This window comes from Hetaerina americana, unplaced genomic scaffold (assembly GCF_022747635.1).
Source record: "Hetaerina americana unplaced genomic scaffold, ioHetAmer1.1.p SCAF_2, whole genome shotgun sequence".
In the NCBI taxonomy this organism is placed as follows: domain Eukaryota; kingdom Metazoa; phylum Arthropoda; class Insecta; order Odonata; family Calopterygidae; genus Hetaerina; species Hetaerina americana.
In genome coordinates this window covers 16541596-16558725 of record NW_027286763.1, presented here as the reverse complement: position 1 = coordinate 16558725, position 17130 = coordinate 16541596, and the positions used below count along the sequence as shown (strand labels likewise).

Genomic DNA, 17130 nt, shown 5'->3' with positions numbered 1-17130 from the left:
GCACTCAAAAGCTGTAGGCGGCAGACTGCAACATTAATTCGTAAAAAATAAAATAATGCAACCATATCAATTTTTGGAGAAAATAATAACATTTGAAAAATAGAGGTTACTTTACAAGTAACTGGACCTAAGAAAAGAAATAATTTTAACACTTTTTCTTGCCAATTCAAAAAATAATATATTACGGGTTAACGCGGCAAAAACTCAATGCATCAGGATGACATGAATATTATAAAGCACTAATTTGAAGAGTGAGGTTACCGTCATGATACAGGGCTACCTGTATGTGACTTAATTTTGCAAATTTGATGTCTATTCAAAACCAAATTTTTTAAATCTTTCAAATGGTTCTTTGTTAATCCTGATAGGATTTGTGATTTATCGTGTTTCATCCTGGGTACTACTCGATATGTTCACAAACACTAATTAGTGAGACCGGATATGGCAATTGCTTTCTTGCCGTAAGTTCGCAGTAGTGTAGTACATACTTTCTGGGAATAGCATATAACCTAATTAAATTTAATTATGACATACATTATTAATCCAGAATAACACTAGCCTATAAATATGTTCACTCTAAGTGAAGATTTTCGTGGGTTTAAAAACAATATCAATGAGAGAATGGAACAAAGTAAAGGATTGCTCATTTACGTATAAATCATTTGACGCTGTTAGTTCATTATGGAACAAGTTTAGTTTTTCAAACGAAAAATTTTCACAGCAAAATTTGATTCTGTTTGAATATTTTTAGAAAAATAACCACACTATGGGAAATATGAGGAAATGTTTTGTTTTGTCTCTGTCATTTTGGAAAATATCTGTTCAACGTGGAAAGAACATCTTGCACAAGTCTTCCCTTTCCTTTTAGTTTTGCATATGTGTGCAAATGAGAACTTCAATTATGCCAGCTGTCCACAACCCAGTGGGATCATAAATTTTGGTACGGTTTTCAGTATTTTTTCATGAATACTATACTAACTTTGTTGAGTGGTTAAAAAATGTTAAAACATTTTTCCTCGATTTTAACTTTCACTCTTCCGTTTCAGTGCAGAAAATGTTGACAGTTAGGCTCTCATTCATTCATAAAACTTAAATTTACAATGTTTCATTGCATTTTTCAAATAAGTCACTGTAGAAACGAAAGACGATATTATGGACTTTAAATTAAGAATTTTCTACACTTCCTTTGTACTGTATAAAGAAACAATTGATTTTCCAATCTTCCTTGGAGATTCTGTATTCACTCAACTTTCTTTATCTTGAAATGTTGCACTTCAGGTACGAGTGCAGTGTAGTACGTCGTACAGTGGACGGTGCCTCGGAGGGGATGCAATAATGAGGGCCCATCGATGAATTTCAAAATAGACTAATGCCAACGCCGGGTTTCTCTCCGCTAAAAATCATACCTATACCGAACTATCCTCCACTCTAAAATAGCGGAGCTAACGATTGTCTTACCCCATATGATGCAACCTCTATACAGTTTCAGGCCAGATACTAGAATTGTGACGCTAAATTAGTAATTATTTGACACAAAACTACCTTGAGAAAGGAATCACATTTAGTCTTCTAATTTAATCCTAATTGTATAAGCAAAAATAGCCTGCTGATTGAACCCAGTGTGCTGATGATCTTGGACCTTTTAAGGCGAAGACATACAGTAGATCGCCTTTTCGTATTTTTACGTCAAACATAAAATAGCATTTGATGTTATCTATGGTTACAATATATATGATTTCTTCTAAAACCCCTATCTAGGAAGTAATATATACAATGTATATAATACAGGATGCGCTCCGAAAGTAATGCAATTGTATTTCCCGCGACACTCCTATTGGTTGGAGTGCGATCAAACCGCTTTAAGTTGGTGGGGGGACGCTAAGCATCGCCGCGAAACCGGTCTCAGTTCTCTCCAAGCTGTGAAAGCGGCAGGACGTCAGTTATTGTAAACCTCTGTAGGCCGACCGTGTCACGAAAAAAAATGGAATCGACAATCGAGCAACGTTACGCGATTAAGTTCTGTGCTCAACTAAAAAAAATCTCTTAAGGAGACTAAAAATTTGATTTGTGAAGCTTACGGGGACAAAAAAAAAGAGACGTTTCAGGCGTGATATGGTGGAATATCATGATTAATTAAAAATAGCAATTTTACACAAAAATTACGGGGACGGGGACTCTGCTCAGTCCTAATCTCAAGTTTTGAGGTGGTTAAAGGACTTTAAGGAAGGCCGGAAAGAGGTTCACGACGAACAACGCTCTCTGAGCGGCCGTCAACCAGTAAAACCGACAACTATGTGGCTCGTGTTCGACGATTGTTGGACTCTGACCGTCAAATTGAGTATCAAGATGGTTGTCAATGAACTGAAATTGTCGTCTACTGTTGTGTTTCGTATTTTTACTGAAGATTTAGCGATGAAGAAAGTGCCAAGCTCGTGCCCAAGGTGTTGTCAGACGACCAAAATACCAACCGAGCAGGAATTCCAAGTGAACTTTTGCAGCGTATTGAAAATGAACCTAATGATTTAGAAAACGACATCACTAGTGATGAAACTTGGGTTTTTGAATACGACCAAGAAAAAAAACGTCAAAGCTCTGAGTGTCATACCGACCAGTCCCCTTAACCCAAATAGGCAAGAATGAGCAACTCCAAAGTGAAAACAATTCTCATTGTCCTTTTCGACTGTAAAGGAGTGATCCATAACGAGTTTGTTCCTCAAGGACAGACAGTCAACGCTGCCTAATACGTGGTTGTGTGGGAAAGACTCCGAAAAAGGGTCATCAGAACGAGAAAAGACATATCCGCTACCTAGCAACTCCATCACGACAACGCGCAACGAGTCTGCGAGTTCGTAGCAGAACACCAGGTACTAACGCTGCCCCCTATAGTCCTGATGTCACCCCAGCAAACTTCTTTTTGTTCCCTTGGATTTAGGCAGCCCTGAAACCCGTTTTAGGAACCGTTTTTCGCCCATAGAAGAGATCCAATCAGCCATGACGAAGACCTTGCGAGAGGTTCCCGAAGACGACTTCCAGGGCGCGTACCGATCATATCAGAGTCGCTGGACAAAATACGTAGAGGCCCAAGGGCATTACTTTGAAGAATTTTAAGTGTTTGTGCAAATCTGTTCAATAAATTACCTAAAAAAATAATTGCATTACTTTCGAAACGCACTCTGTATATTCAAAATGATAGATCACTAGATGTTAGATTCCTTAAAATTCATAGCAAGAGATTCATTTAAAGAATGCACATTTCTTATGCTTACACTGATGTTAAAGAACAGATACCCTAGCCTCTTGGTCTTCCTTTAAATAAATCAATGCAAACGTCATCGTAATCTTTTTGGTATGCTGCTTACGTTTATTCTCATGATCCTTTTAATCTTCGGCATAATGAGTATAGAAGTCTCTCATGAATAGTGAAGTAACTGAGAAACTCCTCTCTACGGTGCTACGAGAATAATAAGGTCTTTAAATATAAAATTTCCAGGATATCCGGTATGAACTCATTAAAATATAATTACTGCAAGCAATTAAAAGTAATTAACTTAGCTATATGAGCTACATTTATTGGCTAGCATCAGATTTTACATCACAACCTGTTTGGTCTGATTTCCACTGTGAAAATGGCTGTTTTATTAATAGGATTGATGGCTATTTCGAAGTATGGTGAATATTAGCGGCATTTCCCTTAATGTAGAGCCCATAAGAAATCACACTACCGCGAACGGTATTAAATGAAACTTAATTCCTACTTTTCCATACAGTTATTGCAAAATGTTGGCCGCGGTTTCAAAGCTGTTATCCAGATAGTAAAATTTATCATAATTAATTGACGTTTAATTCGCGTGTTTATCAGATGGCACAGTCTTGTAATTTTGAGATTCGTTCCTGTTCCCTTCTTTCACCGTCTGGGGATGCTCAGGGCTCCATCATTACAGTAGCCCTTGGACACCGCTAACCGCGTGGATTCATAGAGGCTGGTAATGCCACGTTTGAACGGGATCGTAGTAAATGACATTGATTATTTCTTTTCCACACGCATGTATTGAATTGTGCACCCCTATATTTCGTTACATATATTTGGCGTAGTTAAATCTTTATCGGGAAGTAAGAAAGGAAGATCAATGCTAACAGTTAGAGATAAGGCGGGTAAGATAATAGTTGGCACAGGAAAGATCCAAGAGAGATAGAAGGAATATATAGAAGAACTGTACAGTAAAGAACTTAGACCAACAAAGTTAGACATAGAAAAGGAACATGACGTAGAGAAAGATAGCTTAGGTCCAGGCATACTCGACGATGAGATAGAAAGGGCATTAAGGGAGATGAAACTAAATGAGGCCGTGGGAGTGGATAACATTCCCGCGGAACTATTGAAATGTTTAGGAAAATGTGGGAGGAAGAGGCTATATGGGCTCATTCGTAGTATCTATGAGGGAGGAATCTGGCTGGAAGACTTTGTGAGATCAGTTCTAGTTCCTATTCCAAAAAAGGTAAAGGCTACATCATGTGAGGACTACAGGACAATAAGTTTGATATCCCACGCAGCTAAAGTGGTTCACAGGATCATAAACAAAAGGATAGAGAGTAGGGTAAATGATTACTTAGGGGATGATCAGTTTGGGTTTAGGAAGGGGAGAGGGACGCGTGATGCCATTGCAGTAATGAAATTATTAATCGAGAGGAATATAGAATATAACCAGGAAGTATTTTCCTGTTTCGTAGATTTCGAAAAAGCGTTCGATAGAGTGAATTGGGAAAACCTAAGGAGTACATTGCAGAAAATAGGAATAGATTGGAGGGAAAGGAGGCTAATCCGCTACCTGTACATGTCTCAGACTGCTCAGGTGCGAGTGGGGAACGGAGAGTCCGGTTGGGCAGTGTTAGGAAGAGGAGTAAGGCAGGGTTGTCCATTATCACTGTTGCTGTTCAACCTGTATGCAGAGGAAATGATCAAAGAGGAATGGGAAGAACTGGAGGTAGGAATGAAAGTGGGCGGGGAATTCGTAAAATCAGTTAGGTTTGCTGATGACCAAGCTTTAGTTTGTCAGTCAGCCAAGGGGTTGCAAGCATTGCTGAGTGAATTGGAAATTCAGTGCGACAGGTATGGGATGAGAATCAATATTGGTAAAACATAGGGTATGCGATTTTTTGGAAAGAAATAGGCTAAGCTAAACATTAAAATAGGAGGGCAAAAACTAGAGCAGGTAGAACAGTTCTTGAATAGCTTACACTATATGATTGCGTTTCTTCTAATCTTTCCTATCACTTAGAATCTAAACAAAAATATCCAGGATCAATAAATTATTGCCATCTATACAAATGTATCTATCATAAAAAAGGCAAATGTGACATTGTTGACGAGTTCAAGCATGGTTGCTAACCAGCCATGCATCCATCGCTGAAAAAAAAACTCATTTGTGAGGGAGAAAACTGAAAAGCTCGTCGAAAAAAAATCGCTTCAATCACGAGGGAATGATTTTGTTTTTTGTGCCGATCTTTTCACTGTTAAAAACTCGTCCACTCACGCACCGAGGACAATGATGTGTTTTTGTGCTGTTTAACGCCATTGTAAGGTATCTCGGCAAAATTCAAGGGTAAGAGCATGGTACGTGAGTCTCGGCGAAAGCATTGACCCAAGGGGAGCTTTCTAAAGACGCCACTCGATTATCCTCCCCGACGTATAAAACGGCATCTTCGCCATCTGATCTTAGACTTACTAGAGGCGGATTCCCCGGGACACACCTACCCTCAAAGCCATGAAACTAACGGTGAGTTAAGAAACGATTCACGCACAAATCACGTCCAGAATACGATTAAATCAACTCTCCACACTCGGAAGAGCCAGTGTTTTAAGCAAGATATAACTTCTTGCGCTAGTAAATTTCTCTGATGCTTGCAAAATCAATCCAACAGAAATGATTATTTACGCCTAAAAAACCTCAAAATAATTCTCTTTTCTGCAATACTTCTTGAGCACAGGCTGTTAGACTCCCGGGATCTTCCTTTTCAAATTCAATATCTAAGACGAAACGGGTGGTGATGAAATTATCAAATGGATTTATGCCTTAATCGTAGATCACTTTGCCCCATGAACACTATTGCTTCGGTTATGTGACGCCGAGAGTTTATCCAAAAGATATAGCGAGTAGAATGTATCTCTGTATCTTCTCAAAGGGAGAGGCAGACTTGAGCTCATAATTTTAGTGGACAAGTTAGAAAATTTCTGCCGGTTGAAGACTATAAACTTCATGACTACAGGTTATGTTTTGCCCTCCTGTTCACGTTTTTATATGAAGGAATATCTATAGTTCTATATTTTTATGTTGTTATTTCATCATAATACGCAACCTATTAAAAAAGTGTTCTTTTTCTATAGATAATTAACTTATTTTGATAATACGTATGGTTTTCCGGGTTTTAATATTGGAGAGGAAAATAAGGGTGAAATGGAAACGCTCAGTTACTCCATTAATGCAAGGATGAATATTTCCTATCGCGCATACATTTATCAGTGCGATATCCGCTCTCGGGGCAATGTCTTGAACTATTTGGATGCTTTTCAGGCATCGCAAGAGAATAAAATGCCACAGAGATCTTCCAGACCGTGCGATATTTTTTTCACAAATAATTCTACACTTGATAGCTTTTCTACATTATTTACATAGTATGTTCTATATTATCTACCATTTAATTCCCACAAATAGTATTCAATTTTTTTCAGGTTCATTTGAAGTATATAATGCACAAAATGTCTTGTCCATCGTGGTCCCTGGAACTCGTGGTGCTGGTGATTTTTCCTCAAATTTATTTTTCAATTCTAAATATATTTTGTTTAAAATTATAATTTAACTCTTCGGTCACATGTCTCCTTTTAGAATGTAAATTATTACGTTAAAGTATTTCCGACTTCTTTTGATGAGTATCGTCAAAATCTGAATCACTGCGGTAAGTTGAAACCAATTAGCATCAGATAGGGTAGAATGGAGGGCTGCAGTTATCCAATCTTAGGTTTGAACGACCAATGATGATAAGTTGAAAGTTTCATAAGTCTTCAAGGACGGCTATAAATATGCAACATTAGGTTCCAATGTTTTTCTCAAGAGCACGTCAATGTTAATGTTATGGAGCGAAAAAAGATGATGGGGAGTAGAGCAATAACCAAACCAAATGTTTGGCTCATTCCAGGGATTTTCGCGCGAATATTCGCGTCTTCGGGACAGTGACTAGCCTTCTCCCAGAGGGATAACCGCTCCAACATATACAATCGCGTGCCCCGCGCAAATTAATCCCAAACCCCTGGTATTGTCACAGGGTTGCACAGTATTCCTGAGTTACATAGACGTCGTGCCTTTTCGTCAAAATTCCATACCAGTAGATATACTCGTGTACCATTACATATTCGTGTATGTTTTGTAGGAGTGTAACTCAACGCTTTCTTAAATTTTGTCACAAAAAATGAACAATTTTGCTATCACAAAATGTATTCTTTCCCGACTTTAATTTGTAAATTTAACAATAAATCTTCCGATAAGCGCTTTGTAACTCTGAATATAATATCACCGTTAACAATGAATATCTTGAATCGATGAGTTCGCCAGCTATTAGGGTAGCATTATCGGCGAAATCAAAATAGGTTACCCCCTGTCACGTCACGCAGTAGTCGATATCTATAACGCGCTTCAGGAAAATTATCCATTGCTACAGGAAATATTCCATAGGGTTTATATAGTGACCTCAAACCAAACGATTGGCGTCTTTTCTCGCTCCTCAAAAGGAACCAAAAACGTCATGGATGCTGGTCCCAGGGGCGCTCGTGAGTGTGACGTTTCACCGTCCTGTCGTGCCGCGGGCAGTCCGCCTTCTACCCAAGAACCCGCGGACGAGGATCGCGTAGAATTGGGAGACCAGAAATGGATATTAGAAACTTTGGCATCAAAGCGATATATACGTGCATTTGATTTCAGCTTTATTGAAAACGCTTAAATGAATCTCTTGAAGGACTAAACTAATCTACGTGTATTACCTTACCCCATTAGTAAACAAATGTGTTATATCCCGTCGACAGGCTATGCCTGACGTGATTAATGCATAAGGTATGAATTTGAAGTAAATAAAAAACCCCAAGGTATTAAAAATCAGTTTAAGGTGAGGTAATGAAGTCGGAACTTAGTTTCAAACAATTCTGTATTGCTCATTCAGAGATTATATACCCTCCTTCATTGGGAGATGTCATAAAGGGATGAGTGATACTGGACACTAGGTCCGTGCTTGATAATTCTCGTGAAACTGATGTTTAATCTTGCCCTCAGATTAAAAGCAAACTAACTAACAGTTATATAATCGCCATTTAAGTGCAAACTGATTGTTATATTCATCCTCAATTTAGAATTAGTCGACTAGAATTAGCAAGCTCACGTTTACTGACGAACTGTGTGAACTGTTTCCAAAATCCGCCATATCGGTAACCCAAGCTAGACGTAACTGTAAATGTTAACTAAAGACTGTTTTAAAGAGACATTATATAAGCGGGTTTAATCATTGCCTAAATATTCCAACAGGTTGTGTTCACCGTGGTGACCTCGATGTCACTAACAACTTCGTCCACGGCGATGGGTATCATTGGATCCTTCGAATCGAGATGGGAGATGCAAAAGGAAATCGGCGCCGCGCACCACGGGGAACCAGACACGGCAGCGCACCGACCCTGGGGCAGCCACCACCATCGCCTCCTCGGGAGTCACCACTTCCCGGGAGTCCTCTTCGCCGGCCTCCACCCTGGCGCCCACGCGCAGATCGTCCACGGGGATGCGGGAAATCACCTCGGCGGACTCGTCCAACTGATCACCGTGACCAAGAAGGTCCCCATTCTCATACCACACCCATATCCTGTGGAAGTGATACAGTATATTCCTTTCAAAGTCCCCCAGCCCGTGCCCTATGAGGTCAAGAAGCCCTACAACGTGTACGTGGACCAGCCGTTCCCCGTCACCGTGGAGAAGCCCTACCCGGTCACCGTGGAGAAGAAGGTCCCGTATCCAGTGTACGTTCCGCACAAAGTGCCCGTGCCCCAACCCTACAAGGTGTTCGTGCCCAAGCCCGTGCCCTACCACGTGCACGTCCCCGTCAAGGTGCCGGTGACCGTCCGCGAGAAGGTCAAGGTGTACTTGCACGAGAAGGAAGAGGCCAGAGAGGTGAAGGAAGGCAAAAGTGATGCTTCAGAAGAAGGTCACGGCGAGGAAGATGAGGAGTACGAAGGAATCGACGAAGGGGACGGGCAAAAGGACTGAAAGGACTACAATAGTGACGAGTCGGCGGCTCATTGAACACGACCCTAAATGGGCAAGATTAATTGAGTTTCCGGGACGGTGGCGTCACGGGCTAGAGTCCAATTCCGGCAAAACAGCGTTAGTACACGTCTGCGGCGTTAGAACCTCCACATGTGAAAAGCAGACTGGTCTTCGGCGGATATCAAATCGTCAGTGGACATTTTATTATCAATTTGTATTGATATCTTCGGATTAAATTACAAATGGGTCGACATGCCCATCATTTAAGCCCTCATGGTTATCGCCAGAGGGATCCCTCAATTGTTCACTAAAATAAGACTTAAAGATGGAAAACTGTAAATTTAAATAAAAATACGACAAATTCAGATGTGTAGTTATCTAGTGGTTTTGAAAGCAAGTGTTCAAGTTGTTTTCCAGGGTATGCAGTGCTATTTGTAAATATATTTGCTTAGCAGCGATGATTGCCGAAATAGAGTGAGAATGATCTTCTTAAAAATTAAACCGTGTGTTCACATTATCAGCTTCCCTTCCTCTTCACGAGGCATGATAATCCAGTGGGTAGAGCACTGGGGTGCTGACCGGACGGCCCAAGTTCGTTCCCCGATGATGGGAAAAGTAACTTCGTTGGCACTAGAGGAAGGGAGCTGCTGGCTCCTAACTCCCTCTGAAGTGTGAATTTGACACTTAAACTAGGGTAAGGCGACCAAATCAACATTTGCGATGGTGGGGTTATTTCATTTTTTTACACATGATTAGAAGAAATATTTTTAATAGAGCAGTTTAACAATTATGGGCCGAAAATCAAGTCCTTTTTGACTAATTGCTTAAAATAAACTCTGCTATATTCCGATGAATAGGCAAAAAATATCATGTATTGCCACTATAAAAGCACGCGATATTCTTGTATTCAACCAGTAGAAGTGTTCGTGGCAGGGGCGACGGACGCTTCAGAATGCTCAAAGAATAGACGAGGAAAACAAGCATCCAGAAGTGTAATTTCTACTTTTTCATCAACTATGTGTTCTAAATATATAGGCGCCATCATTTATATCGAATTATACATATAAAAAATGTAAATAATATACCAAAATAGAATGCGCAATTCATCACATATCCCTCATTTATTTCATTTACCGTGCATGTTTTATCAAATATCAAGTGTCTCAGTCATTGGCAGACCGCGGAGGTCCAATAAAAATATGAATTTCAGATATTTTTCATAAATCAGCAAATCATCTCTACTCCTCAAAATCGGTAGATGAAACGGTGTAATGGTTAATTTTTCCAGAAATTCATTACTTCACATTTATTTATTTATTTAATTGAAGGACCCACCCAAAGCGCTAATAATGTTGAGATCGCCAGAAGAAAAGTCCATTCCGTTATATCACTTATATGTCGATAGATGACCATCGGTCGGTGAGAGACCTCAGATGTTGCCAACCATTATAAAGAAATTTTGGATGCATGAAATGTGCTATGTTTTAAAAATATTTCGTATCCCAGTAGATAATTATGAAATGAGATGCAAAGGAGGAGCCGATGGCTGCGTGTCCCAAATTCGAGCAAGCCCTCCCATTTCCCCTTCCCCACTGCGAAGGGTGTAATTGGGCGAAGGTGTGGGTGCGCGGGTGAACTGGTGTCTAGTAATGGATGGTGAAAGCGGACGAGAATGAAATGATAATGGAACAGGCGGTGTGAGAGAAGCCAGCGGAGGGTTTTTTTTCCTGGCCTCTTGAATCGCTTCCACGGACGCGCAATAGAATTCATTCGAATAGGCGCCATCTGGAGGACGATTGCCGGAAGAAGAATTTGGATACGGGAAAAAAATCGATTCTAACACGGAGCCAGCTGTGAGAAGTGCGCTGGAAAACACATACATCAGTAATTTTGTTCCTTAAAAAAGAAAGCTTTCTCCCACCTCCATGCCCAATTGTCCCCTCTCTCGTAGATCTCCGTTAAAAGTGCATCATTCGGATTTTACTTCAGATAAATGGAAGAAGGTTGAATAAAAACACCTGGAGCTACTCAAATCGAGGACAATAGATGTGCATTTTTCAATTAGCCGGTTATTTGCCAGTTATTGCGGAAGAAGCGCTACTGCAGAAGTCAATAGGTCCTTTTTAGGGCGGATGGATGACCAGGGATGGTCGGAAACGCAGAGAGAAGCCAGGTATTCGAAACAGAAAGTGTGGTCGCCATGAAATCCTACGGCGAGGAAAAACTGTTTCCTTCGCTCATTTGGAGCACGACGGCTCTCGTCCTTTCGCGGTAGCCTGGCCGATGACCTCACGTGAGGGTCGTACGAACTGGAGAAGGGGGAAGTTTATGTGTGCGTGCTATTCGTTGTGAGCAGTGACGTATTATCATTTCAAGTTTAGGAAACCGCCCATCGAGGGGCGTGAATTTCGTAGAAGCGGAGCCGATGAAGAAGTAAATATTCTCGCCTGCTCAGACTGATGGAGTGAAGTGTCATCTACCTCACTCTACCCTCTCCCTTCCCGCTATACTCAATCTCCTAGAAGATTCTGTTAGCGCATGTCAGAGACCTTTTATCTCATATCATCCCAGGTGTGTTCCCTGCACAGTAGGCTTCTGAGTACCGACCAGCTTATCTTGAACAGACTATAGTCCTAAATCTTAACAACTCTCAATCAAGCGCTGTTTCTTAACACTAGTCTAACTATCAAAGTAGTTTTTTGATACTCCCGGGGACTAAGAACTGCCCCTCTTTTAAGCCGCGCCTAACATGATACAAAATACCCTATAATGACACTTTACAATAAAACATTTTTTAACACCACGGAAATTCTACCTCCCTTCATTCCATCCAACAAATTTAATATTTCCCTCACTCTGCCTCGTTTACCCATCGTGCATGTACTCCCCTCAATATACATATAACGGTATCGAGTATTCTAATGCGTCAAATGTTGTCTACATCCGATATTCCGATGGAAATAAATACATCTTTTGTGTTCATTTTCTCCATTTAAATATTTTTTAATTCTACTCCGCAGTCAAATCTCAGAACCTTAAAATCGCAGTTAACACTCATTCATCAAGCAAGTTTTGAAGCTATAAAAATATTAAGTTCCGCATAAAAATGTTCTCCACTTGAAGAAAGTTTGGTCGACGGTTGAATGAATCCTGGGGACCGGTAAATGGATCAGAAATTATTGAGAGGAATGGTTTGTCCATTGAAGTCGCGTTTCTGCGGAAGTAGCGGTCTATTCTTCAAGTCAAAAGGCCATGATGTGGGAAATTTGGAAACGAGTAATTTTTTGCTTGACCGTAGCGCCTCGAAAATTTCCGTTAATGAAACGAAAGCTCGCGCCTCGAGTTCGATTGGAACCAACAGGCAAGAAGTGTGAGCGCCACGGTGCTCTAAATGGCTGATTGCATTTAATAGAAAATATCCTTGTGAAAACCCTCAGCATACGCAAAAATTAATCCCCTGTGGAGAGCACTTTTATTACACCGGATTCTCAGAGCCGAATGTCTGCATCTTATTGAGAGATAACCCGACGCTAGGCTCCAGTTAACGTATAAATACCTAGCAATGGAAGCCGCGTATCTTTCCCTTGCTATTCTTCCTTGAAATACATTTTACAAGGTCCTTAATTTTTAGTTAAAATATATATTTCTGTAAAATAATTCAAACGAGGAAGATCATGATTACTACTAATACATGCACTACGGTATCTATGTGAGAAACACTTTTCTATGCATACGAGACTAGCTGTGAGTAATAGGAAGGGCAAACCCGATAAACAATACATAAGAGATCGACAGCAGCGCGACGGTAATGATCGTGTACTTATGTTTTTTTAGTGACTGCCTGGCGTGTATTGACGGTGTAGCACGTTGACCTAGTTGTTTTGAATTCCGCTGATCTACCAGATAAATTTCGTTATTGTTTATATCTAAGAACAAAAAAGATGTTCTTCGAAGGTTTTTTAGAGACATAGTCAGATAATTTTCCAGCTTTGAACATCTATACTGTGCTTGGAATTTAACAGATGAGTCGTTTGATGGGCCACAAAGGCTTTTTAACTCTAGGTTTCCTCTGGCCTTTCTCTCCCAATGAGAATTCATAAAATAAAGGAACCACTCATTCTTTCAACCGCTAATACACCAATGACTTTTTCATTCCACTTATTGTTAAATTATGGCACATTCAGTTCTCCAAGCCGTGTAAACAGAAACCAAACAGAAACAATTAGGTAAGGGAACGGTGTTATAAATATCAGGGTAATATCATGATGGGGTGTACAAATTCCGAAGCAATAAAGAGGTCATTTAGAAAAGCTAACATTGAAGAATCAAGAAGATACGTCATCCCTTTAAAAAATATCAATTTGGACCTTTTTACTCTCATTTTTTTCTTTTGTAAAATTAAGTACAGCGAAATATCTCAAAGATGAAGCACTTTTATTGCGGATTATTGCAACAATTTCTTAGGTTAAAATAATTTACTACAGCTCTAAAACATACAATTGGTCACCAATAATTAAACTGCCACCAAGTTAACTTTTATTTCTAGTTGCAAGTTTAAAATTCAAACAACTCAAAGTTTTACATTTAATTTTTCGTATTTCGTGAGCGTGGTAATTTTGACAGAGACAAGAAATCGTGTCTATAGTGGGGAATGATTTGAACTCCGAAGGTAAATTGATGGTTGATACGTTGCCATGCAACGTAATGAACTCTCGATTTACGCAATTTTAGTTTAAAGGTCAAGTTTTCACTATCATACGTACCGACCTTGGCACTAATACCTTGGGAAACAGTCCAATTCCGAAGTACGAGGGCGATTCGAAAAGTAAGGTCCCCAATTTTTTTCATGAAAAATCAAATTTATTCTCAAATTTGTGTACATCGTAGGCTGAGTATTTAGCTATTTTCTGCATAGTCGCCTTGAAGTTCAATCACTTTTTGCGTCCTTGTAACCAGCTTTTTAATACCGGCGTCGTACCTTTCTCCCGCCGCGTCACGAAGCCAACTGACGACTGCTTCTTTGACTTCCTCGTCTGACTTGAATTTCTGTCCTCCAAGGTATTTTTAGAGAGCGGGAAACAAGTGGTAGTCGCTGGGGGAAACGTCCGGGCTGTAAGGAGGGTGGTCAATGATAACCCAGCCGAATTCATTGAGTATGGTGGTCGTTTGATGTGACACGTGCATGTTGGTGTGGACGTGCATTGTCATGATGCAAGCACATTCCTTTGGTGAGACACCTTGTTGTAACCGAGGACCCCTGACACAATACACTGCACGGAGTAGTAGCCACTCTCTTCATTAAGGCCTTCCTTAACCTCATGAAGGGTAATTCCCCGGTTATTACGCACCATCTCGTCAATTGGAGCCACCGTTGATTCCGGCAAACTCGGCCGCCCTTACCGCTGCTAATCGTGGACGTTTTCCCGGCCATCAAAAACTCCCTGCACCACTTCCGCACGTTTTTCATGTCCATACACTTCTCACCGTACACTTCCACTGAATGGCGACGAATTTTTACCGGAGAAGCAGTCGTCAGGTGGCTTCGCGACGCGGCGGGAGAAAGGTACGACGCCGGTATTAAATAGCTGCTTACAAGGATGCAAAAAGTGATTGATCGTCAAGGCAACAATGAAGAAAAATAGCTAAATGTTCAACCTTACCAACTATGTACGAAAAGTTGAGAATAAATTTGATTTTTCATGAAAAAAATAGGGGACCTTACTTTTTCAATGGCCCTCGTATTTCAATGTACTTACGTAGCGGTCCTTTTGAAATACTGCACGCCCGTGTTAGGAGAAACTAGAATGTTTTATTACCAGATCTAAGGAATGAATTCTTTCGAATCTGGTATGTCCCAAATACTAATTTTTGTGGGGTGAAATCCGTTGAGGAACGAGTAGTTGTGTGAATGCCCTCGACATTAGATTCAATTACATTAGAGTGAATGCCCTCCAAAACAAGAGGAGTAAAACATCTTATAATGCCATCGTACTGTGAGATAATAGTGCTTCCGGAGTGGCAATGTGTTTTCTCTGAGCTCGTCTTTGTGTCTTAGTCACGTTAAATCAGAGAGAAGTGGCGAATAAAAAAGTTTGCCTATTCAGATTGAGGATTTTTGTGTATGAACGGAATCATTTGCGGACGAAGAGAGTGGATACGGGGAACGTAAGGTTGGCGCGAAGAAATACTCTCGATTTCATACTAAAGTTTTACTCATGAACTCTCAGTGCAGCATATAATTTCGACTAATATTTTAAGATATTTATTGACAAGCTTCTTTGCCTCCAAAAGTACACAGCAAAGGACTGAAGTGGTGCAAATGTGTATTATAATAAATCACCAAGCGAAAAGGCAGCCATTTAAATAAATTGGTGAGTACAGGAAAATTCTAACGAGGCAAAATCATCGATATCCATTTGATTCAAGCTTGTCGGGTATAGTTTATATTCGAGAAGCTGACATCAGCCTATTTGTTTGCTGATAACTAACGGGGGTACGAGAAATGAGTCCGAAAGATTTAAGTGTATACAAAATCCTTTTACTTGACTTTCTCCATCAAAATGGAGGAATACCTATACATGTAGCGTAATTGTTTAAGGAGCACTGCTCTCCAAGGACTCAGAATACATGCTTTGCCCAGCGGGGCAAACAAAAACCATGTGACGTGCCACAGGACAAGGAACCGCGTCGTCGCCTGCAATGATATGGAATTCAGTGAGGAGTGGGGAAATTGGGGGGGGGGCACGCCCCTGTCTTAGCAATGCGTAGAGTGAAACGAGATATCGCTCTCCTCACACCACGGGCAGCGATGAAGACTAAATCGTCCACCAGACCTAGTTTCTTAAAGAGACGAGTCAGATTCGCAGTACCTATTTTTAGTTAACTCATAATTTGTACCTCAATTAGAACAAAGCTGATACATCGCTTATGTTTTGTCTAAGATTCACTAAATTTGGTTTATCAAGTTTTTAAAAACTATGTTTTCATTTATTCATATCAGAGGAAAATTACTGATAACTTGAGGAAAGGGATCCGTGGTTGCAACTTCCGTAACGCTCTCTCGTCCCTAGGAACTACACTGAGTCGTTGGTGGACAAATCAGGACTACTCCAGCTATATTCACATAAGAAGTATTTACTACCACTTTAAGGAAAACTGAATCTTTGAAAACGCATGCAGCTACCTTTCCTGCTAGCTGATTTTTAATACCAGATTTCAAATAAAATTTAACAATTCACGTCATTCGAAGTCCTACAGGAAATCATATATGTGAAACAGATATTATTTAAAAGACGTTGGAATGAAATTGCTCACTATATTGCTACTAATCTGACAAAATTAGAGTAAATGTGATAGAGGTAAATTAAGAATTACTACTGAGTACATCAGTTATTAAAAAATACATTTTATATTTGACTTTCTGTTATGCCTTTCACATAAACTTGATAAGAATAGCCTTAAATGCTGAAAAATAGAATACTAATTAACACATTAAGTTACAGTAACTACACATAAGATATTTCAAGCAGCGACTTTCCACAACAAACCGCAAAAGTTGCTAATAGTTCACAGAAAAATTGCTGTGGCTAATCGATCCAAAGCAGTGAAAAATCAACCAAGGCTTGGCAATGAAATTGATTCCAACCAGTACTCAGTTGGTGGTTAACTATTTTTATTGTTTATTTTTATTATAAAAAACTAGTTTGATCAAGATTTCACAGAGTTGAACGTAGTTGTTTTTAAAAAGGTTTTTCCTTAATTCGACTAATTCAATATTATAATTTTTCGCTTCCTAATATTATTTATATGATATTTTTAGACTGCAAATGAATGACGT

The 17130-nt window shown here is 39.9% G+C and overlaps 1 protein-coding gene across 1 annotated transcript in view; it reads left to right on the top strand.

The window, feature by feature from the left end:
• The window catches only part of LOC139687582 (calphotin-like), a 105928-nt gene extending 96635 nt beyond the window's left edge, over positions 1 to 9293 (top strand). The window contains exon 9 of the mRNA XM_071584799.1: positions 8949 to 9293. Within this exon, the coding sequence (XP_071440900.1) occupies positions 8949 to 9293 (345 nt within the window). The remainder of the gene's footprint in view (positions 1 to 8948) is intronic.
• The last annotated feature ends 7837 nt before the right edge of the window (positions 9294 to 17130 follow it).